The 24,102-nt window shown below is 36.4% G+C and overlaps 2 protein-coding genes across 3 annotated transcripts; one reads left to right on the top strand and one right to left on the bottom strand.

The window, feature by feature from the left end:
* Positions 1 to 392: 392 nt before the first annotated feature.
* Positions 393 to 21,120, top strand: LOC127428742 (divergent protein kinase domain 1B-like). Of its 2 annotated transcripts, none has more exons than XM_051677325.1 (6): positions 393 to 978; positions 3,483 to 3,617; positions 5,957 to 6,064; positions 7,502 to 7,678; positions 9,139 to 11,385; positions 20,987 to 21,120. In XM_051677325.1, the coding sequence occupies exons 1-5, from the start codon at positions 913 to 915 to the stop codon at positions 9,949 to 9,951; spliced, it is 1,299 nt and encodes a 432-aa protein (XP_051533285.1). In that variant the 5' UTR covers positions 393 to 912; the 3' UTR covers positions 9,952 to 11,385; positions 20,987 to 21,120. The 2 variants fall into 2 exon arrangements, with proteins under 2 accessions (XP_051533285.1, XP_051533284.1); XM_051677324.1 differs by lacking the exon at positions 20,987 to 21,120 and adding an exon at positions 17,431 to 20,309.
* Positions 20,446 to 24,080, bottom strand: LOC127428743 (28S ribosomal protein S2, mitochondrial-like). Its single transcript, XM_051677326.1, has 4 exons — positions 24,001 to 24,080; positions 23,726 to 23,842; positions 22,123 to 22,252; positions 20,446 to 21,569 (listed from the first exon to the last, which is right to left on the bottom strand). The coding sequence occupies exons 1-4, from the start codon at positions 24,023 to 24,025 to the stop codon at positions 21,035 to 21,037; spliced, it is 807 nt and encodes a 268-aa protein (XP_051533286.1). The 5' UTR covers positions 24,026 to 24,080; the 3' UTR covers positions 20,446 to 21,034.
* Between the last annotated feature and the right edge of the window lie 22 nt (positions 24,081 to 24,102).

The raw sequence follows: 24,102 nt of genomic DNA, 5'->3' as shown, positions 1-24,102 counted from the left end.
TTTACAGTGAACATAACAGATTGTATTAGATTTGCACTACCCATGTGTATGTGTGTATGTATGTACGTGTGTGTCTGTACGTATGTGTATAATTAGGTTTTATTTTTTATTATTATCTATGTCTTGCTGCTGTTTTTGTATTGTTTTTGTATTGTTGTACACTGGAAGCTTCTGTCACCAAGACAAATTCCTTGTATGTGTAAGCATACTTGGCAATAAAGATCAATCTGATTCTGATTCAGATTCTGAAGTGATTTTTATTCTATTCTATACAGACTCATTTAAAGGGATGTTCTATTCTATTCAGTCGGATTTAAAGAAATCGCACTGTATGTTGTTTTCTGTCTTTAGTGTAAATGAGGGTCTCGTCCTCCCCTTTAAAGTGCTTTGTGGAGTCGCAGAGAGGCCGAATCTCCAGCTGATCGCTCGCACACAATGTGCTTCTCATTCTTACACCGTCACATCCACATCGCTCGGGCTAAGCTTTTGGATAAGAAGTCCTGGAGCCTCCGATATCCATCCAAGTAGCATGCAAATGTTGGATCAGGTTTTAAAAGCATCTCTGGCATTGTCATATCTCGTCGTGCGAGGATGATCGCTGGAGCTCGCGCGTCTCTGGATGCAGTGCGTGCAAATGGATGCGTGCGTGTATGTGTCCTTGAGTTGAGCACCTACAGGATGGCATGTTTCACCGATGCATGGTCGATTGCATCCTGAAACAAAAGCTCAAGGAGATACAATTAGAGTTAATGTTTACGTTTGCATCCAGATGCGGTTTGCATTGCTGGAATACACTGCTGGAGTCGCGCCTCTAATGGAGGAGACGAGATGAGATAGTTACTGTGTGTTTTTTATTTTTTATTTTTTAGAGGAATTCTTCATTTGTGCTGTGCATTATCAGTTACGGTGAAGATGCCTCGGAGTTTGCGCAGGCTGATGCATCTAGTGCTGTTCTGCCCTTTATCGAAGGGCTTACAGGTAACTTTCTTTGGTGAAATAAGTGAAAATTGTATATAAAAATATAACACTAATAGATAATAGCATGGTATTGCCATGTTTTAGACATGCACCATGGTAATACCATGGTATTCCTTGGAGTACTATGTAAATACTATGGTTCATGAATATGGTAATTATTCAGTTCCATTGTAGGGGACACTGGGGCAAGTTGTCACTTTGTAGTTCAGTGAATATTTCTTAGGGTTGGTAATTTGTTTTAAGTGAATGTCTTTACATGTTTTGGCTTTAAAGGTTAATTTAACACAAACTGACCCTTAGTGAGGTCAATAGTGGGGCATGTTGTCACCCTATATAAGGTAAGTTGTCTTAATTGGAACCTATTATTAAATAGCCTATTTTCAGGCTTTACAGCTACATTTAACCAGTAAAACAATTCATGAAACAGCTAATACATACAAAAATATCAGAAATTGTCATTCATAAATTGTATAAAAGTACCAGATATAAAACACAGGTGACAACTTGCCCCATTAGAAATGTGACAACCTGGCATTTATGTAAATACCCTTGTTTGTCCTAATAACATATCAGTGTATATGATGATCAGTGTATATGATCAGCCACAACATTAAAACCACTGACAAGTGAAGTGAATAACATTTATTATCCTTTATATACAAACCTGTCACATTCGTTGCTGAACCTTCCCTGAAGATGTCACAGATGATAGACACATCTTTTATCCAGCAAACAGTAGCAATTACGTTTAGAGGTGAACTGTTTTTTTGTTTTGTTTTTTCTATATGGTAACAAAGTTTAAAGGTATAGTTCAGCCAAAAATTAAAATTCTGACATCAATTACTCACCCTCATGTTGTTCCAAACCAATATGACTTTCTTCTATTGAACACAAAAAGGCAGAATGGCTATTTCACTTTCATTGTTTGGAAAAGGATGCAATGAAAATAAATCTTTCTAACTAAGTAACTAAGGCTAACATAAGGTAAAATACCTTTATTAAAGGATTTAATCAGTGATTTGTACATAAAGCTATGTACAAATGAATGTATTTTAAAATGCTGCACAGTCAATATAGCATAAGGTGTTAGTGTTTAGGACCTGTTTTCAGAGATCACAGACACTGAGTGATTAAGGAGTCTAATAACAGTTGTCTGTATCAACAGACAGTAATCAAATATCTCACAAAACACAACACAAATACGCAGTTGCACACACTCTTGCTGCTTTCGGCATTCAGTGCCCTTTTACACCTGAAACTGTCAAAGAGACAACACATGTTAGTACTCTAACATCTCTCTTTCTCTCAATGTAACGAAGAGGCTTGTTAGTTGTTTTCATTGGCTTATATGACCATATATAGGTTAATATGGATAATTATTTGGCTCATTTGAGTATATACAGACAATTATGTTGGCTTGACAAAGCCTATGGGTTTTCAAGCAATGTCCACCAAAACTAGCACAGACCTTCAGACTGTTCTGACTCGGGTTACTATGTCTTTACCAACTGATCGGATTAACGGTTTTCTTGAAGCAGACAATGAAATATGCTCCAAATCCCTTAAGCCTAGCAGACACTACACGACTCAAGCTCATCTCCTTTGATGTTTTGTGTCGGAGACTGGTCTGCGTAGAGTAGTCTCAGATCTTACGACCAACGGTTGTGTAGTGTGCGCACTCCTGCGACACGCACCGACAAGTTGCAGACGCTACGACAGATTTCAAACCAGCTTGATATCTAGACCTCTTGTTGTCAGGTGTGTGCACTGTCCCGCATAGTGAGAGACCGACAATGAGCAACAGCCAATGAAATATATAGAGAGCACAAGAGGAGAGCAATTTATCATGCAGTAATACACAAACTTAATGATTGATGTATGTCCTCATGAAATCATAGACTCTCCCTTCGAAGTCCAAACACAAGTGGTCAAAAGAGACAGCCTGGTGTAACACTGATGTGTCTCGCTTGTACACTTGTGATCGGATCACCCAAAACGCATCTTAATACCAGATGTACATTGGGCCTCTGTAGGGACCGAATGCTGGTGCAGTTGATACACTCGGTCTGCGATCAGTTGTGTGGTGTGCAGTGCACTTGACTTTTAATTTCCATTCCAAATTTCTAGCTGTATTAACTCCTAAAGGATTGTCCTCCAAACTAAGTTTCAAATGAAGACTTATTAGTGTGGACGCAACCATCCATCCATCCATCGCATAGATTTCAAACGAAGATTTCAAATGAAGACTTATTAGTGTGGACGCAATCATCCATCCATCCATCGCATAGATTTTGAAGTATTCAAAGTGCATAGGGACACTACACAACCTTTTTTTTTAAACACTCAAGGCTTTGTCAAGCCAACCTCAAATTTTGTCTCGACAAATTACATTTCTAGTTATTATTGTTCTCTGATACTGTTCAATATCATATTACATAACCAACAGCTTATAATGGTCATTTGTCGTATTGTTGAGTTTGAATTGGTTTCTTTCTCTCTTTCAGGCCCATTTGCCTGCAGTTAAGTTCAAGTACCTGTTGGTGGCATGGTTTGGGATTCTTGTGGCCAGCTGGGCAATCTACATGCAGTATTCCTCTTATTCAGAGCTGTGCAGAGGACATGTTTGTACCATGCTCATTGTAAGTCGCCACTAGGCTACACTACCACTAGTTACTCCTTAGGGTTTGATAGAAAGCTGACCTGATGCAAGCAATTGTTCAATAATTTAAGCAATGTGCTGTAGAATGAAGTTTTGGCTAAACACTTAACACCATGTTGTAACTAGGCCCTAATCCTAACCCTAACGCAGCCAATCAAAACAAATTTAATGTCTAATACACAGCTATGTGGAACTAGAGTTCTGACCAATTAGATTTCACTGTGAGCGGGGCTATGCAGCATGACCCAACAGAAACAGAAACCAAGCGAACAACAAAATGTGTTTAAGCTTGTTGTTTGTCTGTATGAGCCGTGCATCTACAGACTTCTATGGATTTATATGGATAGTGATGTGTGATAATTTACACTTTTATTCGCTATTTTTGTACATATATTAAACTCGTCAGTGCCACATTTCTTTCGAAATTTTAGGGGAAGCCGCTCTTCCCTGGATATATATTGTTAATGATGCTTTTCCCTATATAGTTCAAACAGTATTCATCAATAACTGGAATTCACTGCAAAAAACTGATAGAGAGACAGAGGAAACGATTAAATAGATGAAGTGAGTTCATAATTATGACAGTATTGAAACTAAATGTAAATATAACTAAACACAACTGAAAGAAAGCACATAGTGGATATGATGAACATTGCAAAGTCTCAGTGGTTAACAAGTTGCCCCAAGCTGAACTCAAACCGGCATCCTTTTAATCTCCACTGCACACAGGAATATGGGGCACCTACCTCTGCAACACACTGCTACAAGCTTGACAGGTGCTAAAAAGATATACAGAGCTTAGAGTCAGCACACAAAATTGCTGCTGAGATAAAGCTGTTGGTCATGCAGGTTTTGAAATAAATAAAGGTACTTCCGTCATTTTCTGAAGAATAAGGAAGCAATGATACATATCAAGATTTGTTTAAATTGACTAATAATTTTGACAGATATGTGGTGCCATCTCCAAACTGCTCAGGAACACTCAGGACATGATATCAAAGACACATACCAATTTTCTTTCAAACCTGATAAAGCGTTCAAAAGATACATGACTTTATATTCAAATTCAAAAGGCTGGAGAGCTGATATGGCTGATATCATAAAAACTGGTATCGTCAAAATCCTCATGACCAAAGGAATCCATTTATTCAATCTTATGGTTTTAGGAAAAACTGTTCAAATGTTACGGGCAAAAATAGCAATTTTACTGTAGATTTTTTTATCAATAAGTGGCGCTGTCACCAAACCTAGCATGTGCCCTCAGATCATGGTCCTAATGAAGCATATTAATTTTCGCTTCGATATGACAATCCACACAATCCAAGATGACGGCCACTGTTATGTGCAGAGTTTTAATGTAAGGGGTCCATTACAATCTCAATGAGGAGAGTTATCAGAGGAAAAAAATATTTTGTTTGTAGACCAAATGGAGCAAATTTGCAAAAGAAAAGTGATTATTTTAACTTGTGGTGGAACTATAGAGTTTGTTCTAGAGACCCTAAATTTTGTCAGGGGGCTATTCATACCCACTCCTATCAGTGTGCCAGATTTCAGCGCTATACGGTTCTATGGGCTGCCATAGACTCCAATTGCGAAATAATAATAATAATAAAGCCCAAAGTACTTTGTTTAGATGCGAACGTCTAGGCATCTGCGTACTTGATGCATGACGCAGATTTCGTCATAAGCAGAGTTCTTGAGCACTGAACAGCGGCCAATTTTTTCTAACTGCACATACTCTGAACGCGCAATATGTGCATGCGCCTGGAATTATTTGCACTAATTAGTGCGTCCACAAGGTATCACAGGTACTCACAGCACTCATAGTTGAGCCATTGCTGTCATGAAGAAGCGCTAGAAGATGTCATTGCTGCTAAATAACAGGAGATAAAGATGAATGTGTGTTTGGAGGTCAGAAGATACCTGCAATTGTATTATTTGAGCCTGAAGAAATATAAAGACATTTTTATGAGTCTAAACTCCTGAAGGGAAATAACCCAGTCTCTCAAAGCAGTCGTAGCGTGCATGCGCCAACCACCTATGTATTTGCGCACAGTCAAATGAAGTATACTTTAAAAGGCTTGCCTTTGACTTTACGCAGACACAAAGTGTTCATGTTAAAACCAAAGTATACTTTGTAGTATACAATAGGGGCTTGGCCCCTAATAATAAGAAAAGTAATGGATACAATTGCTTTCATATGACATCATAATCCCTGCTGTCCAGTTTGACACACTTGATAATGGCTGCTAAATCACTAATAGATGACAAGTTTATATGATATTTGTGATTAAGGTCTTGCTGGTGTGTGTGTGTTAGTGTGATCATTACCGCAGGGGCATCATCTCGGGGTCAGTGTGTAAGTCTCTCTGTGAAGAAAAAACTCTATCGCTTCAACATTGTCTTTCAACGTCACCTACACACCAGGTAATCACTCAAAAAATACACACCCTTGGCCAGGTCACATTTCACTCCAAAATAAATATTATAAATTATAAAAAAAATTATAAATAACATTTTTTGAATTATTTTTTATTTAAATGATTTTTTTTAATGATTTTTTGAGTTATGGAAATATCATTTAAAGATAAATAAAATAATATATTTTGCATAAAGAAGAATTTTTTTTTTTGGCTTTTTAGCATATTGATATTATTTTAATGACAATTAGGAACATTTTATAGCTAAATTATATTTATTATAGCTAAAAATACTCTCATACAATTTTTTTTTTTAAATCAGTATAAATTAAAGAGAGTACAAGAAATTAGTTACTAATAAAATAATAAATCATTACTTTTTTGTTGCGTTATAGTAATGAGAATGAGATTTTTGGGGATTACTGTAATAACAATGGGGAGCAAAACGTGCATAGTTGTTATGAAAATACTGTCACAATGTAATAAATCTTCATGGTCTTAAAATAGGCTTCATTTTTTTGTTTGTTTGTTTGTGCAAAATATAATTTATTATTTTTTTCTTTTGATTTTGGGTTCAAATGTGACCTGGATATGTTCTTGACAGGTTTCATGAGATTCACCCAAACACATATCTACAATGACATGACCCTTTTCATCTGGATCTATTAAGTTATTCAAAAGTACATAAAAAAAATGCAATTTACATAATACAATTATGATAAATATGTTTTTAATTTCTGAGTTCAAAGTCATTTTGATATTTCTTCTGGGACTTAAAGTAAAAAATGTCTAAGTGGTGTAACCATTCAGAGACTAAAGAAAAAGTAAAAAAAAAAAAATAAATACTAAAAGTAACTTTAAAAGCTGAAAATTTGGCATAAATAATTTGATTACTCCATTATTATTTCTTTAAAAAAATAAGCAGTGAAACATTTTTGTTTTAAAATGTTATTCAGTTTTGAAAAACTTTTTTTCTGCCAAATCAAAGTCAGGTGGTGTAACTCATGACTGTGTGTGAAGTTTAGAAGTTTTTTCTTGAAAATGCACATTTTGTTCAGGTCAAATGGAATAACCCTAAGAAGAGACCTAAGATATTTGTGACTGAAAAATTCATAATATTTGTAAATGAATGATTTTGAAATGATTTAGCTGTTTTATTAAGGAATTATTCATGGTGAAAGGAAAGTATTCTAATACCTTTTTATTGATGGTTACACAGCTTGACATTTTTAAAGTCATTATTTAGTAGAAAATGCCATAAATGTGTTTATTATTATTATTATTATTATTATTATTATTATTTGTATTATAAAACCAACACGGACAAATATAACATTTTTAAATTTGACACACTAGATTTTTTTTATTTTTATCACTTCGGACTACCTTATTTGACAGTGACCTACATCTGGCAAATACCTTTTCATATCTGTATGTGATGCAGATATACAGTGCTGTATGGAAGGAGAAAGCCATACTGGTGAAGTGTGGGATTGAAGAGAGTATGAGAGGGGAGAACAGCCCTGACTCGCCACTGCAGCATGACAGCAACCTCTTCGACAAACCCACCCGTGGAACATCCATAGATGAATTCAGAGCCATGCTGCATTCCTTCCTCAAGGTCTCTTCATCTACTAGTCCTCCTTTTGTGTTCATTTATCAGGCCTCACAAAGGATTTCATGCTCATACAGAGTTCTAGAATTGCCTGTTTTTAAATTAGGAATGCACAAAACTACATATGTTTTAAAATCTAAAAGTTGATAGGTTGGTTTGGGGTTCAACTGACCCTGATCGGACACACTTCTTAAAGACCGTTTGCAGAAGACACTTATTCTTGAGTTTAAGAACAGTTAAATGGTGAGCAATGGAATGGAACAGAATGCTGGCGTCGAGACACAGGTGTTGTGACTGATATTGGAGATGTCCTGTACAGGAGAGCTAAAGACGGCCTTAACCTAATGCTTATTCCTCAAGGTCCCCTGTAGGAGGGGGACAAAAGGAGAGAGAGAGCAGGGGAGGATGTGGGGGATGGGGGAAAACAGAAGCCAAAAATAACTGAAGGAGCTTGAAAAGGTCACAGCCAGAACAATACACACACTTTCAGTGTCACAGTGAAGAACGGCACACAAACACACACACACACACACACATACACAAAATGCAGTAAACATCCACTGACGCAAACACTTGTTCTCAATGTTAAAGGGACTGTTCAGCCCAAAATGGAAATTAACTCACCCTCATGTTGATCCAAAGCCATCTGACTTTCTTTCTTCGGTGAAACACAAAAGGAGATGGTTTGCAGAATGCAATCCAAACTGCTATTTTCCAAACAAAGTAAGCAGTGTCCAATGGCTGTCAACTCCAGAGACAAAAATATCACCATAAATGTTGTCTACTGTATATGAATCATGCACTATATTCAAAGTCTATTAAAACCATACAATAAATTTTTGTGAGGGACAGACCAAAGCCTTAACTTTCAAACCTCATTTAAACGATCGCACATTTTACTGGAATGTTACAATTTTTGAATGTGCAAGACAGGAATTAGATTTTTTCGGCAGAGGGGAAAATGTTCCACAAATGATAACTTAAATTTGTAATTTAAGTTATTATATTCAAAATGTAATATTTTTATTAATATTATAAAGTAATATTAATATTATATATATATACACACAGTATATATTCTTTTTTCTTTTTTCTTGAGTTTTCTCCGCAGAAAAAAAGAAAATCATAAGGGTTTTGTTTTGAACAACGCAAGAGTAAATGTTGAGTGAATGATGACAGAATGTTCCTTTTTGGGTACACCATCCCTTCAACGCCTGTTCACACAAAGAGTGATACGTTAAAACAACACAAATTGCAGACAAAATTCACAAACAATTTCCTACAAATTTTCCTCCGTCTCTGACAAACGTTTGCATGACTGAACGAAACAGCATTCCCATGCTTTAATGCAAAATACAACCCATTTGACAATTTAGATGCACTTCAATCAAGCTGCTTTATCTCACAGCTACTTTATAACCCATTTGAGGTTTTACAGTCTCTTTTTCTCTCTCATTCACTCACAGGACAGTGTTGGGGAGCAGTCTTCTCTTGGCACCCTTGTCACTCGTGTGATTTCTCTGGCAGATGTTAACGGTGATGGCAAAGTTTCGTTAGCGGAAGCGAAATCTGTCTGGGCTTTGCTTCAGATCAACGAATTTGTTCTAATGGTGGCACTACACGATAAAGAACACGCTCCTCGCTTGCTGGGTTTCTGCGGTGACCTTTACGTGACCGAACGCATAGCGCATAGTGCCCTTTTCAGGCTGGAGGTACCTGACTGGCTGCAGTTGGTGTTTCCCGAGGCGCTGGGCGCGGCACTTAACCGATGGCTTGCCCCCGCATGGCCACGGCGGGCCCGAATCACTATTGGCCTGCTAGAGTTCACAGAAGAAGTTTTCCATGGCGTGTACGGAAGCTTCTACATTTGTGACGCTAGCCCGCGACGGGTCGGCTACAATGCTAAATATGACTTTAAAATGGCAGACCTCCAAAGCCTAGCATCTGAGGCAACCATCAAGGGGTTTTTACGAGGAAGAACTTGCGAAGCAAATGCAGACTGCACATACGGACAGGATTGTACAGCGACGTGCGACCGATTAGCGAGGCAGTGCAATGTGGAAGTGGTGCAGCCTAACTTGGCTAAGGTGTGTGCGTTACTGCAGGATTTCCTGCTGTTTGGAGCGCCTTGGGATCTGAGAGAAGACCTGGAGAAACAGCTACGCACCTGTGTGACGCTCAGCGGACTTGCCTCGCAAATGGAGGTACATCATTCCCTAGTTCTCAACAACCTGAAAACTCTACTGTGGAAAAAGATCTCGAATACCAAGTACTCTTGAGAGATACCAAGTACTCAAAGAGAATGATGACCAAGAGAAAGGCAACTAAAGTGGAAAAAAAGAGAAATTGAAACTAAAAGAATGAAAGCAGGAACAAGAGAAAGTAATAGACATAGGGTCAGCACAGAAGCTTCTGAATAGCTGAACTGCCAGCCATTATGGACTTGACATTTTTTTAACATCAATTACTTTTGAGAGTGTTGATAAGAAGTTACAGAATCGAAGCCCAGAGTGGACAGACGCTACATCCATTCCTGCTTAATTTTACTTGAGTGACTTAACTGAAGACCATTTAACCTATGAAAATACCTTTTTATAGGAGTATTTCTGAAAGGTTCAAGGTGAAATAAGGATTGTCCACTTAAGGGGGAAAAAAAAGAAGCTTGTATTTACATTAATCTGACAATGTGGCCCTTTCGCAAATGATACCATGAGTCCTCATAAGTGAACTAGGAGTAGCCTAGTAGTTAAGGATCTCACTTTAGAGCGCAACAGTGCCCATCCACTTTTTCAGCCGTCTTGGTTCCGGAAGTATTTTTCCCATTCATTTCTTCCATTGGGATTTCATCAAATCCTTCATAAAAAAGTTCTGAGCCATGAACCAAACTAACCAGCTCTGATGTGAATCACAACATTATAAACTGTGTTTTGAAGCAAAAAACTTATTTGAAAATTGGACAAAAAAATAGTTACAATAATGTCTGTAATGAGGGAATTACTGTAACTATGATCCCATGAAGTATTGCGAATGACGTACTTGAATGAAAAACAATGGAAAAATTCAAACTATTGGTTTAAAGATGTTGATTTTAAGTATAGAAACAATTTATTGTATTTTTTATGCCAAACTTTCAGATATTTATTAATATATAAGTTGTTTGAGAGTGCAAAGAATGACTTGGTTTCATCATTCACAGTGCGTCATGCAAGTGTGTGGTCACTGCAGAGCTCTTTTGGTGCACTTAGTTTGCCACGATTCTCTGATTTGTGGAGCATTTCTCTTCAGGATTCATGGGTAGTGTAGTTCTTCACCAGGAATTAGCCCTTCTCGGACTTCCTAGGTTGCCTATTAAAGCCTGTAGACTAATTTTTTCAGGTTGGTTTTGCCGGGAAAATCCGAAGGATGTGAAGTTTATGCGCGGTCCTGAGAGTCTTGCCTCGGTGCTTCCGCAATTCAACAGCGACAACAAACTGCAACACTAGGTAACGTTATCTTAGAGATGGAATCCAGCAAACGGTCGGCTCCCAGCACAACACCGACTCCTACACAAACTCAGAGTAAGCCAAAAAAGCCCATCTGGCTAAGCGGGAACATGATCGTGGTCGAGCGAAAACTAGAGTGAACATCGGCAGGGCATTTGATTCCCGGAGGGACCTTCGTTCGGTTTTGGGGATCAAAACCAACCCTGAATTGGCATTCTTCTTTTTGGATAGGTAAGCTTACATAACTGCAAAGCATGTGAAATATAGTGCCGTAAGGATTGATCTGTGTAATTTTAGCTAACTTGATCTTGCCTGCTAACGCTGACGAATTGCAAGCTACATTGCTTCATAACTTTCAAATAATATAAACAATCTTCTCTTTATACTAAAAGTCAGGTATACAGGATAAATGTAAGCAAATACGCTGGTTTCTTGATCGTAGTACAACATATGACATACAAAACAATAGTGCAACATAACAGTGCAGTGCAACAGTAAACTGTCTGGTGTGGTTCGGTAGTATGTAGCTTTACGTGTGTTTCAGTATGCTATGTTCGCTGATAAGTAGTTTTAGTTTAGTCTCAAAGTTTGTAGTTAAACAATCATAACCTCATCTGTCAGCATGATGCCGGTGAATCACGTTCAGCCTCTTTGTACGTTACATCATTGTTTTGGCCAATGCTCGCATCCCTATGGAGTGTGTGCACGAGCACGAGCACGAGCAACAGGTAGCTGGCTGCAGTTCACTTTATGGCCACAGGTGTCATTAATAACAAGGGTTTCTGAAACTTACATACTGTACCTTTAAAGATAATGAAAAGAAAAAAAGGACTGATGACTTCAACAAAAGAAAATACCATTGATTAACAACTTTGGACCTCATGGTAGATCTGTTTTTAAAGGTTTAAAAGTTATTGTTAAAAATGAATTTGCCTATGGAAAAAACAATTATTGGATTTTTACATCTGGAAACAAACTGTTGCGTCCTATACCCTTAAGAAACAACGAGACAGAGAACACTACTGTGAGTTTCTTCTTAAAGGACAGAGTACATTCACACCTGTTTTGATTTATAGTACGGAAGGATCTGGCATCTTAGCAATGTTTGGAAGCACCCTTAATTTTAAGTGAGGAAATGTCAGGACTCTCTGGAAAAACCTGCGATACAACTAAGTCTTAAAAGGATAGTTCACCTAACAACAACAACAAACAAAAAATAATAATAATTCTGTCATTATTTATTAATCCTCTTTTTATTCCTAATGTATATGACTTCCTTTCTTCAGTGGAACACAAAAATGATGATCCTTTTGTGTTCCACAGAAGAAAGAAAGTCATATGTGTTTGCATCAACATGAGGGTGAGAGAATTTATTTTTGGTTGAACTACCCCTTTAAACACTGAATGCACGAATATGAATGAGTAAACAGAGGAAATGTTATATATTATATATTTTTAGTTTTACAGAGTGTATGTTGTGTTTTTGTGATTGTTCTTGTTTTATGATGATGTTTTTTCTCAATTTGTAGTGTCATTAGAAGGAAAGTGGTTTTGCTAATTAATGAGGTGATTCTTGCATCTGCGTTCGCGCTGATGTTTGTTATGCTTGAACTGTGAGGTTATTTTTGGTTTTAATTAGTTTCTCAGGGTTTGTGGATGTCTGAATGTGCTTGTAATGTGCTACTGTTAACATTAAACATAGCTGAAACAGAATTATGACATTGTGTTCAACAGGCGGTATGTAGTTTGAGGAATTACTGCCCAGTAACTGTGTGTATGCAAGCGTATAAACACGTTTGCACATCAACATGAAAGTGTGTGCATTACTGTTAACACATCTCTCCTTGACTGATGTCACCTATAGTAAGCACTATTACAAACATCCCTCTTACTAGTTTAACTTCAAATAGCCCTAATTACCTGCCCTAACACAATCGGTTTCCATCAGTACTAGATAACCAACAGGAAGTGTATCTCTCGAAATATTTAAGTTAAGAATCATGTGACCAGTAGATCAGGAAAGCTGTTTAAGCCTAGTGCATAAAACTGTATACACCTAATCACAGACTAAAAGGCCACATCCACACAAACTCTGTTTTTGGTTTCCTAATGTCATTGTTTTCCAAAGTATGCGATTTTCGAAATGCTCAGCTTTCGCTGAAGTAAAATGGTGTTCTAGTGTGGATGTGAGGAATACGTTTACGGTAAGGGTGACAGTACAAAAGGGTGACAAGCTTCTGTCTTTTAGTATGTACTTGGCTTTAGTACAGTTTAACACTTTTTCAGGCCCGTACACACTAATTTATTTTACCTTCATCAAAGGGGTATCTTCATTTTATCCAACTATCACTCCATCATTAGTATTTGTTTAAGACTCAGATTGTGTGTACGTGTGTTTTATTATTATGCGTGTATGCTAGAGATGGTTAATTATAGAGAGATATGGTGGGTAATTTGGTGAACGCACAGACACACAAAAACACAGCACTTTGTTTAAGAGTATTTATTTCTAAAGGACAGACAGATCTGCCTGTATCCATTTACTGACCTTTAAAAAGGAACAGGGAATCAGCATATATTAGTGCCATTTAGAAGGACTACTTACAGGACCAAAACCTGTAAACTTAGATGTTTAGCTAAAACATTTATAGACTGGGAATAAAACTAAAAGAAGCTAAAATTGTATTTATATTGGTATATATATATAAACATTGTTGATTTCAGAAGAATTAGACACTGAATTATAGCATATTTTAGAGCAGTTACTGATTAATATAAGAATAATGTACAAGTAACTTCTGAGGACAAACTTCAGTTAACATAAAAACTTTACCGTTTATTGTATTGTATTGAAACAAAACTTGGTATGCTTAATCAGAAACATGATCTGAGGGTACATGCAAAGTTTGGTGACAGTGCCACCTGTGGGGCAAGAAAAATGGCTATTTTTGCCTGTAACTTTTGAACCGAATGTCCTAAAATGAGTTTGATGTCTATAGATTCCTTGGGTCATGAGGATACTCATATCAGCCATATATACATTTCCCCATATCATCCATACAGCCTCTCTGGCACATTGGTTTTTTCAAAAAGTTAAATATCTTTTTGAATGCATTGTCACATTTATAAGAAATTTGGTATGCTTCATTGACATCATGTCCTGAACATACCTGATCAGTTTGGAGATAGCGCCACCTATAGTTCAAAAGATAATGCACACTTGATTGCTGACTCCAACCTTGGCATGTCTTATAACAACAGAAAGAAAAATCATAAATGCTCCTTTTGTTGAGCTTCTAGATTTAATGACCAAATGTATTTTTACATGATAACATATTTTATTCCATAGCTTTGAAGTATATTTTTAGGTATGTTTAAACATGTTTCTAAAGTAAAACAGCAGTGGTGTAGATGAATATAGCTGATGCAATGGGTTTGATGATCAGAAGGTAAAAGTTATTTCCACATTCTGGTAGTTAGGGGCATTTAAGAGGTATTTAAGCCATATAGTGTTACTTTTTGTCAAATGAATTAAAAAGTTATGGAGATCTGTTAAGTTGCATTTTTAAACTTTGAAGTGTTACTACTGTATACACTGTGCTCCCTAGGCATTTACAATTAGAGAGTGATGCGATGACATTGTGTTCCCATAATTTATTCCTTAAATTTCCTTTAGTTGATCTTAAAAAGTTCTTTAAAAAGTCTTACATTTAGCTTCAAAAAACCTGCAGAAACCGTTTATTCTAATTGTCTTCTATACACTACCATAATATGGCTTACATTTTCTTTCCAGTGCCTCTAAAGGACTGTGGTGATTATGTTTAGATTCACCCTTTCAAAGTGCTCTCAGTAATTTTTGTCTTTGTGTCATCTTGGACTTACACTGACACCTATTGGCTTGGATGCAGCATCATTTAAAATCAACAGTTTTCAGTTTCAGATGCCATTGCAGAAATTTAGTATTCACAGTCAGACATGATTACATTAATCAGTGAGTGAAAGTGTCAAATAACAGGACGATTACTGAGATTAAGCGAGTAGTATTCGGCTGGTCATGTGATTCTAATATGGCAGCCCCCATGTGCGGACCCTCTCCATGTAGAATAAAACAGCTTTTATAAGGTTACTGGTATGATTGGAGTCTTCATTTTAATGTGAGTGCTCATGATTTCCTACATATATTGCAAAATTACAATTCATGTCTTTTTTTTTATTTTTATTTTTTTATGAGGAAAAATGTCCGAGTGCACCTTTAAAGACCCCATGAAATCAAGGGTTTGTGGCTTTAAGTCATATTAGCTTTGAGGTCATATATAAGCTATGCTAGTATACTCCTAAATGTTAACAAAATTCACTTTTAACAGATAAATATATTTCAAATTATTTAAAAAATTGTAGTATTAATTGTAGTACTTCCAGGAAAAATGGCCAAAATACTGATGACATCCTGCACAACACCAAATTTTGTCCAGCCAAATTCTGTCTAGAATAGAAATGTCTCTTCCACTAGTACCACCTGCAATTTACTAAAAAGTAACAAATCATGGCTCATGGCTTTGTCCCACACAAACGTCCTGTTTTAACAAGAAATACGGAAAACTGTGCCTACCCAGCGAATTCAACTTTAAGTACAAAGAATAAAAAGAAAGTTCCTTAATCTTTCATCCATATTACTGTAGTTCGCAGAAAGTGGCGCCAATACATATACAGTGAAGATAATGTTAAAAGTCCCTCTGCAAGAAGGTAAAAATGTTTTTTGAAGTGTGTCTTAAACAATAGTGTTGAAATGAAGAACTTCTCAACAAGTATTCAATGCTAAAGGTTAAACTGAAAATAATAGCTACTTTGATTCTGGCTTTTGCGTCAGCATCTGCTGATATGTTTGAGATATGCCACTTACCTGGTTTAAAGCTTACTGATTAAATGTCAGGAATGTCATGCAATTAAAACACAAAGTGGAATCAGTTGTGTAATATTAGTCTAGAGTATTATATAGGATTAGTATTATATATAATATTATTAGAGTATTTTCTGTACAGCTGTCAGATTTTTAGTACTTTGTAAACAAGTGAATGAATAACTGTGCCTTAGCACTGTGCTTCAATAGAGACAGGTCAAGATTTCTTTGAATGTGCCCATTAAACAAATATATATTTGTGCTTTTTCTGTTATGACACATTGCATAGAAAAGAGAGAGCAACTACACTTTTTCCACTTCTCTGTTATTCCAACAGGATCAGAGTAAATGTGGGAAACCCTCAGGAAAATGAGTACAAGCTTTAAGCATGTAATGACATTTTTTTGTCTCACTTAACAGACAAATGCAAAAAAAAAAAAAAAAAAAAAAAAAGTCTGCTTATAGCATGAGGACCGATGTCCTGCTTAATATGTATGCATGAATCCCCATAAATAAGCACCAAAATGCACAATTACACCAATTTATGAAATGTTACACTTGTACACACATGCAGTGTTTTAATTATGTGATTCAGTATGTGTATGCACACTACTGGTCAAAAGTTTAGGGTCACTTACTCATTCTTTATTATTATTTTTCTCTTTCTTCACATTTTAAAATAATATTAGTCATCAAAACTGTGGAGTAACAGAAATTGAGCAATGGGAATTATGTTGTGACTAAAAAAAATAACTATGTTATACAGTACTTTAGCATCTTCAAAGCAGCCACCCTTTGCCTAGAGTTTGCAGAAACGTACTCTTGACATTTTCTCAGCCAACTTCTTGAGGTATCACCCTGAGATGCTTTTTAAACAGTATTGAAGGAGTTCCCATTAATGCTGGCCACTTATTGGCTGCTTTTCTTTATTATTTTTTATATATTATGAATTAATGTGTTGGCACAATTATATTTTGTCCACAAAACTAATTTCAAACATTTTAGCATACGCCTTCAGATCAAAAGGTTTTTAAGATCAGGAGAAACATTTCAGTCAAGTGTTTCAAAGGTTTTGAACAGCAGTGTGTGTATAAGCTCATTCCAAAATCTAGTGAGCTGCATTGGTTCTTCTATGACAGTATCCTGACTGAAATGGAACCAGAAGTGACTGATTTTAAATGCTTTACATAGCCTTAGAATTAGCAGAAAATTAAGTATTTTAGGAGGCAGCATAATTAAGGTAACTGCAACCTACACAGGCTGCTCACTAAGTTTTAGAACAGTGCAACTGTGTATATATTGAGAGAGGTGGTTCATTCAGGAAACATACAGCACCTTGTAATCTAATACATGATTATGTTTTAATGTTTGCGCTGCAGGCTTCCCTTACTGGTTTCCTGACCTTTATGTTACTGAACACGTGACACATAGCACCCACTTCAGGCTGAAAGTGCCTGACTGGCTGCAGGCGGGATTTCTGGTGTTGCATTGCCTGTACATAAGATTCTATATGTGAGACAATTCTCCGATGGCTTGACTACAATGCTAAATATGACTTTCTGAGGGACTCTTTGTGAGACAAATGCAAACTTCACTTATGAGCTGGAATGTACAGCGACTGATTGGGGAGGTGGTGTAATTTGGCCCAGGTGTGGCCAAATTGAAGGGGTACCTTTATTTTATCCAAGAATACTTTATCAGCACCTGGTGGGAAAGTATTTGTAAAGGACAAATAGATCTGCCTGTATCCTTTAACCGACCTTTAGAGAGAAACAAGGAATCTGCATATTGTAGTACAAGTATACGCCCAAAACCACCTCACCAGGTTTGGAGGACAAGTTACTAACCTGTACACTTTACATGCTGGACTCAAACAGATATAGACTGGAAATGAAGCTGTGATTTACTTTATTTCAATATACTTTATTATTGTATTAAGAGTAAAACAAAGTTAATTTCAGAATTAGTCATTGAATTATATCATACTAATGCAGTTATTGTTGCTGTCGGTCATACTGATTAGGTGTCGATGTTAATATTTCAGTCTGCATGGTTTGCGTTTTTTTTCCCCATGTCTCTAAAATTATTAAAGAATAAATATTAGTGATGCACCATTTTTTATAAAGTAAAAATAAGTAAACCTCATACAAAGTGTGCTGTTTCATTAGTTTTTTTTTTTTTTTTTTCTGCAGATTTTGGGCGATACTCTGTGGAATGGATTTAAACATGCTAAAATGTGTTAAAAATGTACACAAAATATTTAATAAACACTCAAGAACAGGGGATTTTGCGGACGCAGTACTGTTTTTACTACTCAAATAATTAAAGCCGAACGAGTACTCGATTAATCGATTACTCTTGCACATCCCTAAATTAAAGATGACCCTTTATGATGCCATTTAATCGAGCCGAAAATTAAACAATCCAAAATTGCTGGTTTATCTTTATGTGCAGGAATGAACATTAACAGCACAACACTTAAAATAGAAGTGAATGGGGCCAGTTGTTGGAGGATTTAAAGGCAGAAATGTTAAGTTTTTTAATTTAAAAAAGCACTTACATTAATTCTTCGGTTAAAACTTATAAACCGAAGTATTATTTTAGCTGTAAAGCTGTTTAAATCACAATTTTACAGTCGTTTTAGGGTTTATGGCGTTATACCGTCATGTCAATGAAGTTGTAAAATTGTACATAACTTTACACAGAAAAGTGATTTTATCACACTAAAATCATGTTAACACACATATTGTTTACGTCTTTTGGCTATACTTTTGAAACTGTGAGTATTTTAACGTTTACGGATTGTCCCCATTCACTTCCATTGTAAGTGCCTTACTGTAACCACGATTTTGCTTTTTTTAAAGAAAAGGAGGGGCAAATCTAAATATGTTTTTGTGGTAATCAACATTATGCCACAAATACTGTTGATTGAGCTTAACTTGTATTGAACCCGGAATATTCCCTTAAGATTCTGTTCAGGAGCAACACATGCTTTAAGGGAATCATATCATATTGTGTTTGGTGTTTTATATGCATCTACAATCACATAACTTCCAACTACTCCAATCACTTTTGAGTTAAAGGAATAGTTCAACCAAAATGAAAATCCTATCATCATTTACACACCCTCATACCATCCCAGATTTGTATGACTTTCTTTCTTCTTCAGAACACAAACGATGATTTTTAAAAGAATATCTCAGCTCTGTAGGTCCATGCAACGGCCCAACAAACCCAGCCCGCAACACACCACACCATAACACACTGATTGCATAACTCATTGATTTCATTTTCCAGCTCAATTTCAGATTTTTGTTTCGAAAAAAAAAAAAAAAAAATATAACGAAAATACATTTCTAGTCATGACAACAGGCCCCACCAGTGCAAAAACAGTCAAACATATAAAACTGGGGGCCTGGGTAGCTCAGCAAGTAAAGACCCTGACTACCACCCCTGGAGTCGCAAGTTCGAATCCAGGACACATGGGGTAACCTCCTCATGGTCACTATAATGTGTTGTTCTCGCTCTTGGTGGGGCGGGTGGTGAGTTGTGCGTGGATGCCGTGGAGAATAGCGTGAAGCCTCCACGTGCACTATGTCTCCGCTGTAACACGCTCAACATGCCATGTGATAAGATGTGCTGATTGACGGTCTCAGACACGGAGGCAACTGAGATTCATCCTCTGCCACTGGATTGAGGCGAGTCACTACGCCACCACGAGGACTTCGAGCACATTGGGAATTGGGCATTCCAAATTGGGGAGAAAATAAAAACATGTAAATGTGATGAATGGATTTTTTGTTGAGAAAGCACTAAAATAAGCACTTTATAGTTATATAAAAAATGTTCCCCCCAACATACAGATGTTAGGTTATATGTGCATGAAAGTAAAAGGGAAAGTGTGTATTTTAGGTGCTGTGACAAGTCAGCATTTTTTCAAAGTTTTTAAAAGATCAACTTTTTTTCTAGAAGTGCAAATAAACTATCACCTTAGTTAATATGAGGTTGTGGAAACAAGTATAATAATAATATATTATATATAGCTATACAAGATCATAAAATGTTTAAAATAGTAAGATGAAGAAAGTGTCACATAGCAGAACACTAATGACAATGCTTAAAATTAATGTCAATCACCCACATAACTGTTAGTTTATTTTAAAAAAATTGAATGAAAACAAAGTTGGCCAGAATATGTATATATGTATATATATATATATATATATATATATAAATATATGTAAAATAATAAAATAAACATACAGTACCTCTTAAAGTGTAGAACTTTGCAGATATTTTGCAGATTAACTGCTTATATTTTCACTCTGAGTTTGTTGCATCTTTATATCTGCAGTGTTTTAATTCCTTCCCCAGATTATTCTTGACAAAAAGTGAAAAGCCCAATGCTTTTACAAACGCTGTTCTGCTATCCTTTAAACAAAGTAAGCCTTGAAGACTCAAATAGCCACAAAGTAATATTTTTCATGACTTATTTTCTGCATTTTTATCAGGCGTGAGCATTATTCAGCAAACTGCACTTCAGCTCCCAGTAATGCATTACAGTATGAATAAATTATGCAAATGACTATGTACTGCTCATAGTATTACTGTTTTCTGATCTAATTTTTGCTGCTGTTATTGTATTTGTTGTAACTTGCTGTTATTTGTCATTTTGTGATTATTCAGAGCTCATCTTATACATAAGTTGTTTTTGGCGTGCTGAAGCGGGTTTCACCCAGGGCGCCATACAAGCTAGATCCGCTACTGCATTTGATAAAATAAATTGGTGGATGCCTTTAGTTCTGGGTTGGTCAATGTATTCTTTTTATGAGGGTGGTCAAAATGTTAAACAAACAAATATAACACAATATCTGAAACAAGAGCACTACCTAGTAACTGAGAGTCACTTGTTTATTGATTACATTTGCATTTCAGATTCTCAAGAGGTGTTGGACTTTCAACAACATTCGCTGCATCCCTCCTTCAGATGGAGAATGAAATCCCCTTTAGCAACTCCATCTGCCTCCTCTTGTCCTTTGCCCTGTTGATCGTCATTTTAAACAGCCGACAATACATCTCCATGGCAACAGCAGTGTCATCATTGCCTGGCACCGGGTACGTGAGGAGGCTGGGATTACAATTCGAGTCCACAATCCCGACTGTGGGAATATTCATCTTGGCCGCATCCCTGATTCCGACGTGTGGCTGAAAAACATTATTGAGCGTGGAGAGGAATACGATGAGATCTGGCAGTCGGATGCCGGGACTGTACTGGACAGGGGCGTTGGTGAGCAGTCCGCCCTGCCAGTAGCGTGTATGAGCATACTCTCCGCACTCTTGTGCCATCGTCTCCACCAAATGACTAAACTGTCGCCTTCGGCTGACGAACAAGATGATGCCGCCACGGTACGCCACATGCGCCGTGAAGTTTAGCGCCCTCTGGAGGTGCTCAGCTGTTTGATCGAGATCAATTATGTCCATATCAAGACGAGAACCAAACAGATACGGTTCCATCAACCTAGAGAAAGAAGAGCAGAGAGATTTTAGTATTTTTATTTAGTTTTATCATTTTGAATATGGTTTTTATTATTCTTTTTTTATAGTTTGTTAAAATAGTGGATAATTTCAAATGTGTATTTTTCATGGAGTTGAAAAAAGTACTTCGTGAAAAGTACGTAAAAGGACTGAAACCTAATAAATATAATGTTAAAAAAAAAAAAAAAAAAAAAAGAGTAATTTTTTTGTTTTTTTTTAAATACCTGGTTATTTAACAAACAATGTCCATAAACTTTTTACATCAAGCCTTTTGATTAAAAATGCTTATGAATAAGAGGTAAATTTAAAATATTTTAGGTGCATGGTCACATTAAACATTTTTAAACATATTTTTGCAGTTCACTTAAATAGTCCTGAAGTGTGACGACAAATGTATTTTTAAGTGCAATTTTATTCCCTCAAATATTCCCTCAACTAATTAAGTCAAACAAACCAAAAGTGTAATGAAAATAATAACAACACAAGAGTTTTAGACAACTACATTTGTACAAGTACATTTCATGTTAATTACACACCTATGTCTGCAGCCCTTCTTGTGTCCAAGATGTACACGGGCCTCAAACAGGTCCTTTAAGGTGAAGAGCTCGGACAAGCGGAAATAGTCTGGCTGAGTGAGGGGGAAGTTTAGGATCTTTTCGGTCGCAGCTGCAAATGTAAAGCAAACACACAGAAACAATCAAGGGGCAAAACAGTTACAGTTATTTGTATAACGCTCTTCAAAATGCATATTTTTCCAAAGCAGCTTTACAAGCCAAAGACAACTTGGGCAAGGAAAAACTCACTAATTATATTTTGGTCGGATGAGGATGAAAACTAGGGAGGAAATTTCAATAAATCTCCATATGCCAAATATTAACTAGCTACAGAATAAGCAAAACTCTATATACAAACTACTTTATGATGCATGTTTATTAGGGTAGTTGACAAATATCATGGCTATGAATGTTTTTAAAATCCAATATCAAGATTTTAATTTGAAAGGTCTACGAATGTATAAGGGAAAGTGTATATCTCCATTTGTTTTAAGTTGCTTCATAATTTCTAATCACTGTTAAAGGGATAGTTTGCCCAAAAATGAATATTCTCTCATCATTTACTCAACCTCATGCCATCCCAGATGTGTATGACTGTCTTTCTTCAGCAGAACACAAATGAAGATTTTTAGACCAATATCTGAGCTCTGTAGGTACATACAATGCAAGTGAATGGTGACCAAAACTAAGAAGCCCCAAAAAGCACATAAAGGCAGCATAAAGTTATCCTTAAGACTCCAATGGTTTGATCAATGTATTCTAAAATGATCCAGTCAGTTTTAGGTGAGAACAGACCAAAATATAACTTCCTTTTCTCTATAAATCTTGCCATTGCAGTCCCTAACATGAAGATCATTAATTCAAGCTCGATTACACTTCCTATAGCTTGACGCATGCACAGAGTGCTAGATAACGCTAGGAAGTATTATCATGAAATCCAAGGAGATGGTTAATGTCAAAATTTATAGTGAAAAAGGAGTTACATTTTGGTCTGTTCTCATCCAAAACCAATTGGATCGCTTCTGAAGACATGGATTAAACCACTGGAGTCGGGTGAATTACTTTTATGCTCCCTTTATGTGCTTTTTGGAGCTTCAAAGATTTGGTCACCATTCACTTGCACTGTATGGACCTACAGAGCTCAGATATTTATCTTAAAAAATTATTTGTGTTCTGCAGAAAAAAAATAAAGTCAAACACATGGCATGGCATGATGGTGAGAAAATGATGAGAATTAAAATATTTTGGTGAACTAACCCTTTCTGTTCCTATGGTGTGACAAATGCACTTTTGCACGAACAAATATTCCTTGTAGTCTTTCAATTTATTTCATTTTATACGAAGTACATGCAGAATTATTATACAATAGTTAGGTATAGTTTTGTGTACGTATAACTAGGTATAACTGCTTGAAATATAATGTCAATTGCCTGTTATTTTATGTGAAAAAAGGGGCAATTTAATAATTGCCTTACAGACTTCACTCTTCAAAATGGTTTAACTCTTCTCTCTGGATTTAATGGTTCTGTACGCATCCGTCACACTTATTAGCACACATATATGCAGTCATGTCACACAATCTCACCGGAGTCATCCCTTGGTGCTGGCGGCGGTTTGACTTCAGTCGCGGCGGTGCTGAATGTCTGTCCATGACACGAGAACGCAGAGCCGACCAACCGAGGACCCCGGAGAGCCTGTGTTACTAAAACCAATTTTAATGCAATTAAATATATGTGCCTTTTGTTTCCATTAACATGAGAGTCAAGATTACAAGCTTAATATAAAAATCATATTTATCATTTAATCAAATGCACTAAAAATACCTCAACATTTAAAAAAAAACTACATGTTTTATTTCACCTCTAGTCAGGATGCCAGCTGCCATGCTTTCCCCTTAAGCTCCTCCCACTGAGCTGCAGGAACAGCGCAGAACTTTGGGTAATGTAGTTCAATGCAATGTTG

This window comes from Myxocyprinus asiaticus, chromosome 38 (genome assembly GCF_019703515.2).
Source record: "Myxocyprinus asiaticus isolate MX2 ecotype Aquarium Trade chromosome 38, UBuf_Myxa_2, whole genome shotgun sequence".
NCBI classification, from domain to species: Eukaryota; Metazoa; Chordata; class Actinopteri; order Cypriniformes; family Catostomidae; genus Myxocyprinus; species Myxocyprinus asiaticus.
The sequence above is the reverse complement of the archived record's forward strand: the minus strand, read 5'-3'. Positions and strand labels throughout refer to the sequence as shown.

Coding starts and splice junctions, on each gene's coding strand:
- LOC127428743 (XM_051677326.1), bottom strand. CDS start 24,025: ATGGCAGCTGGCATCCTGACTAGAG. Junction 23,843..24,000: donor AGCTGGCATCCTGACTAGAG/GTGAAATAAAAC, acceptor AATTGGTTTTAG/TAACACAGGCTCTCCGGGGT. Junction 22,253..23,725: donor AGCACCAAGGGATGACTCCG/GTGAGATTGTGT, acceptor TTACATTTGCAG/CTGCGACCGAAAAGATCCTA.
- LOC127428742 (XM_051677325.1), top strand. CDS start 913: ATGCCTCGGAGTTTGCGCAGGCTGATGCATCTAGTGCTGTTCTGCCCT. Junction 6,065..7,501: donor CAACGTCACCTACACACCAG/GTAATCACTCAA, acceptor TATGTGATGCAG/ATATACAGTGCTGTATGGAA. Junction 7,679..9,138: donor TGCTGCATTCCTTCCTCAAG/GTCTCTTCATCT, acceptor ATTCACTCACAG/GACAGTGTTGGGGAGCAGTC.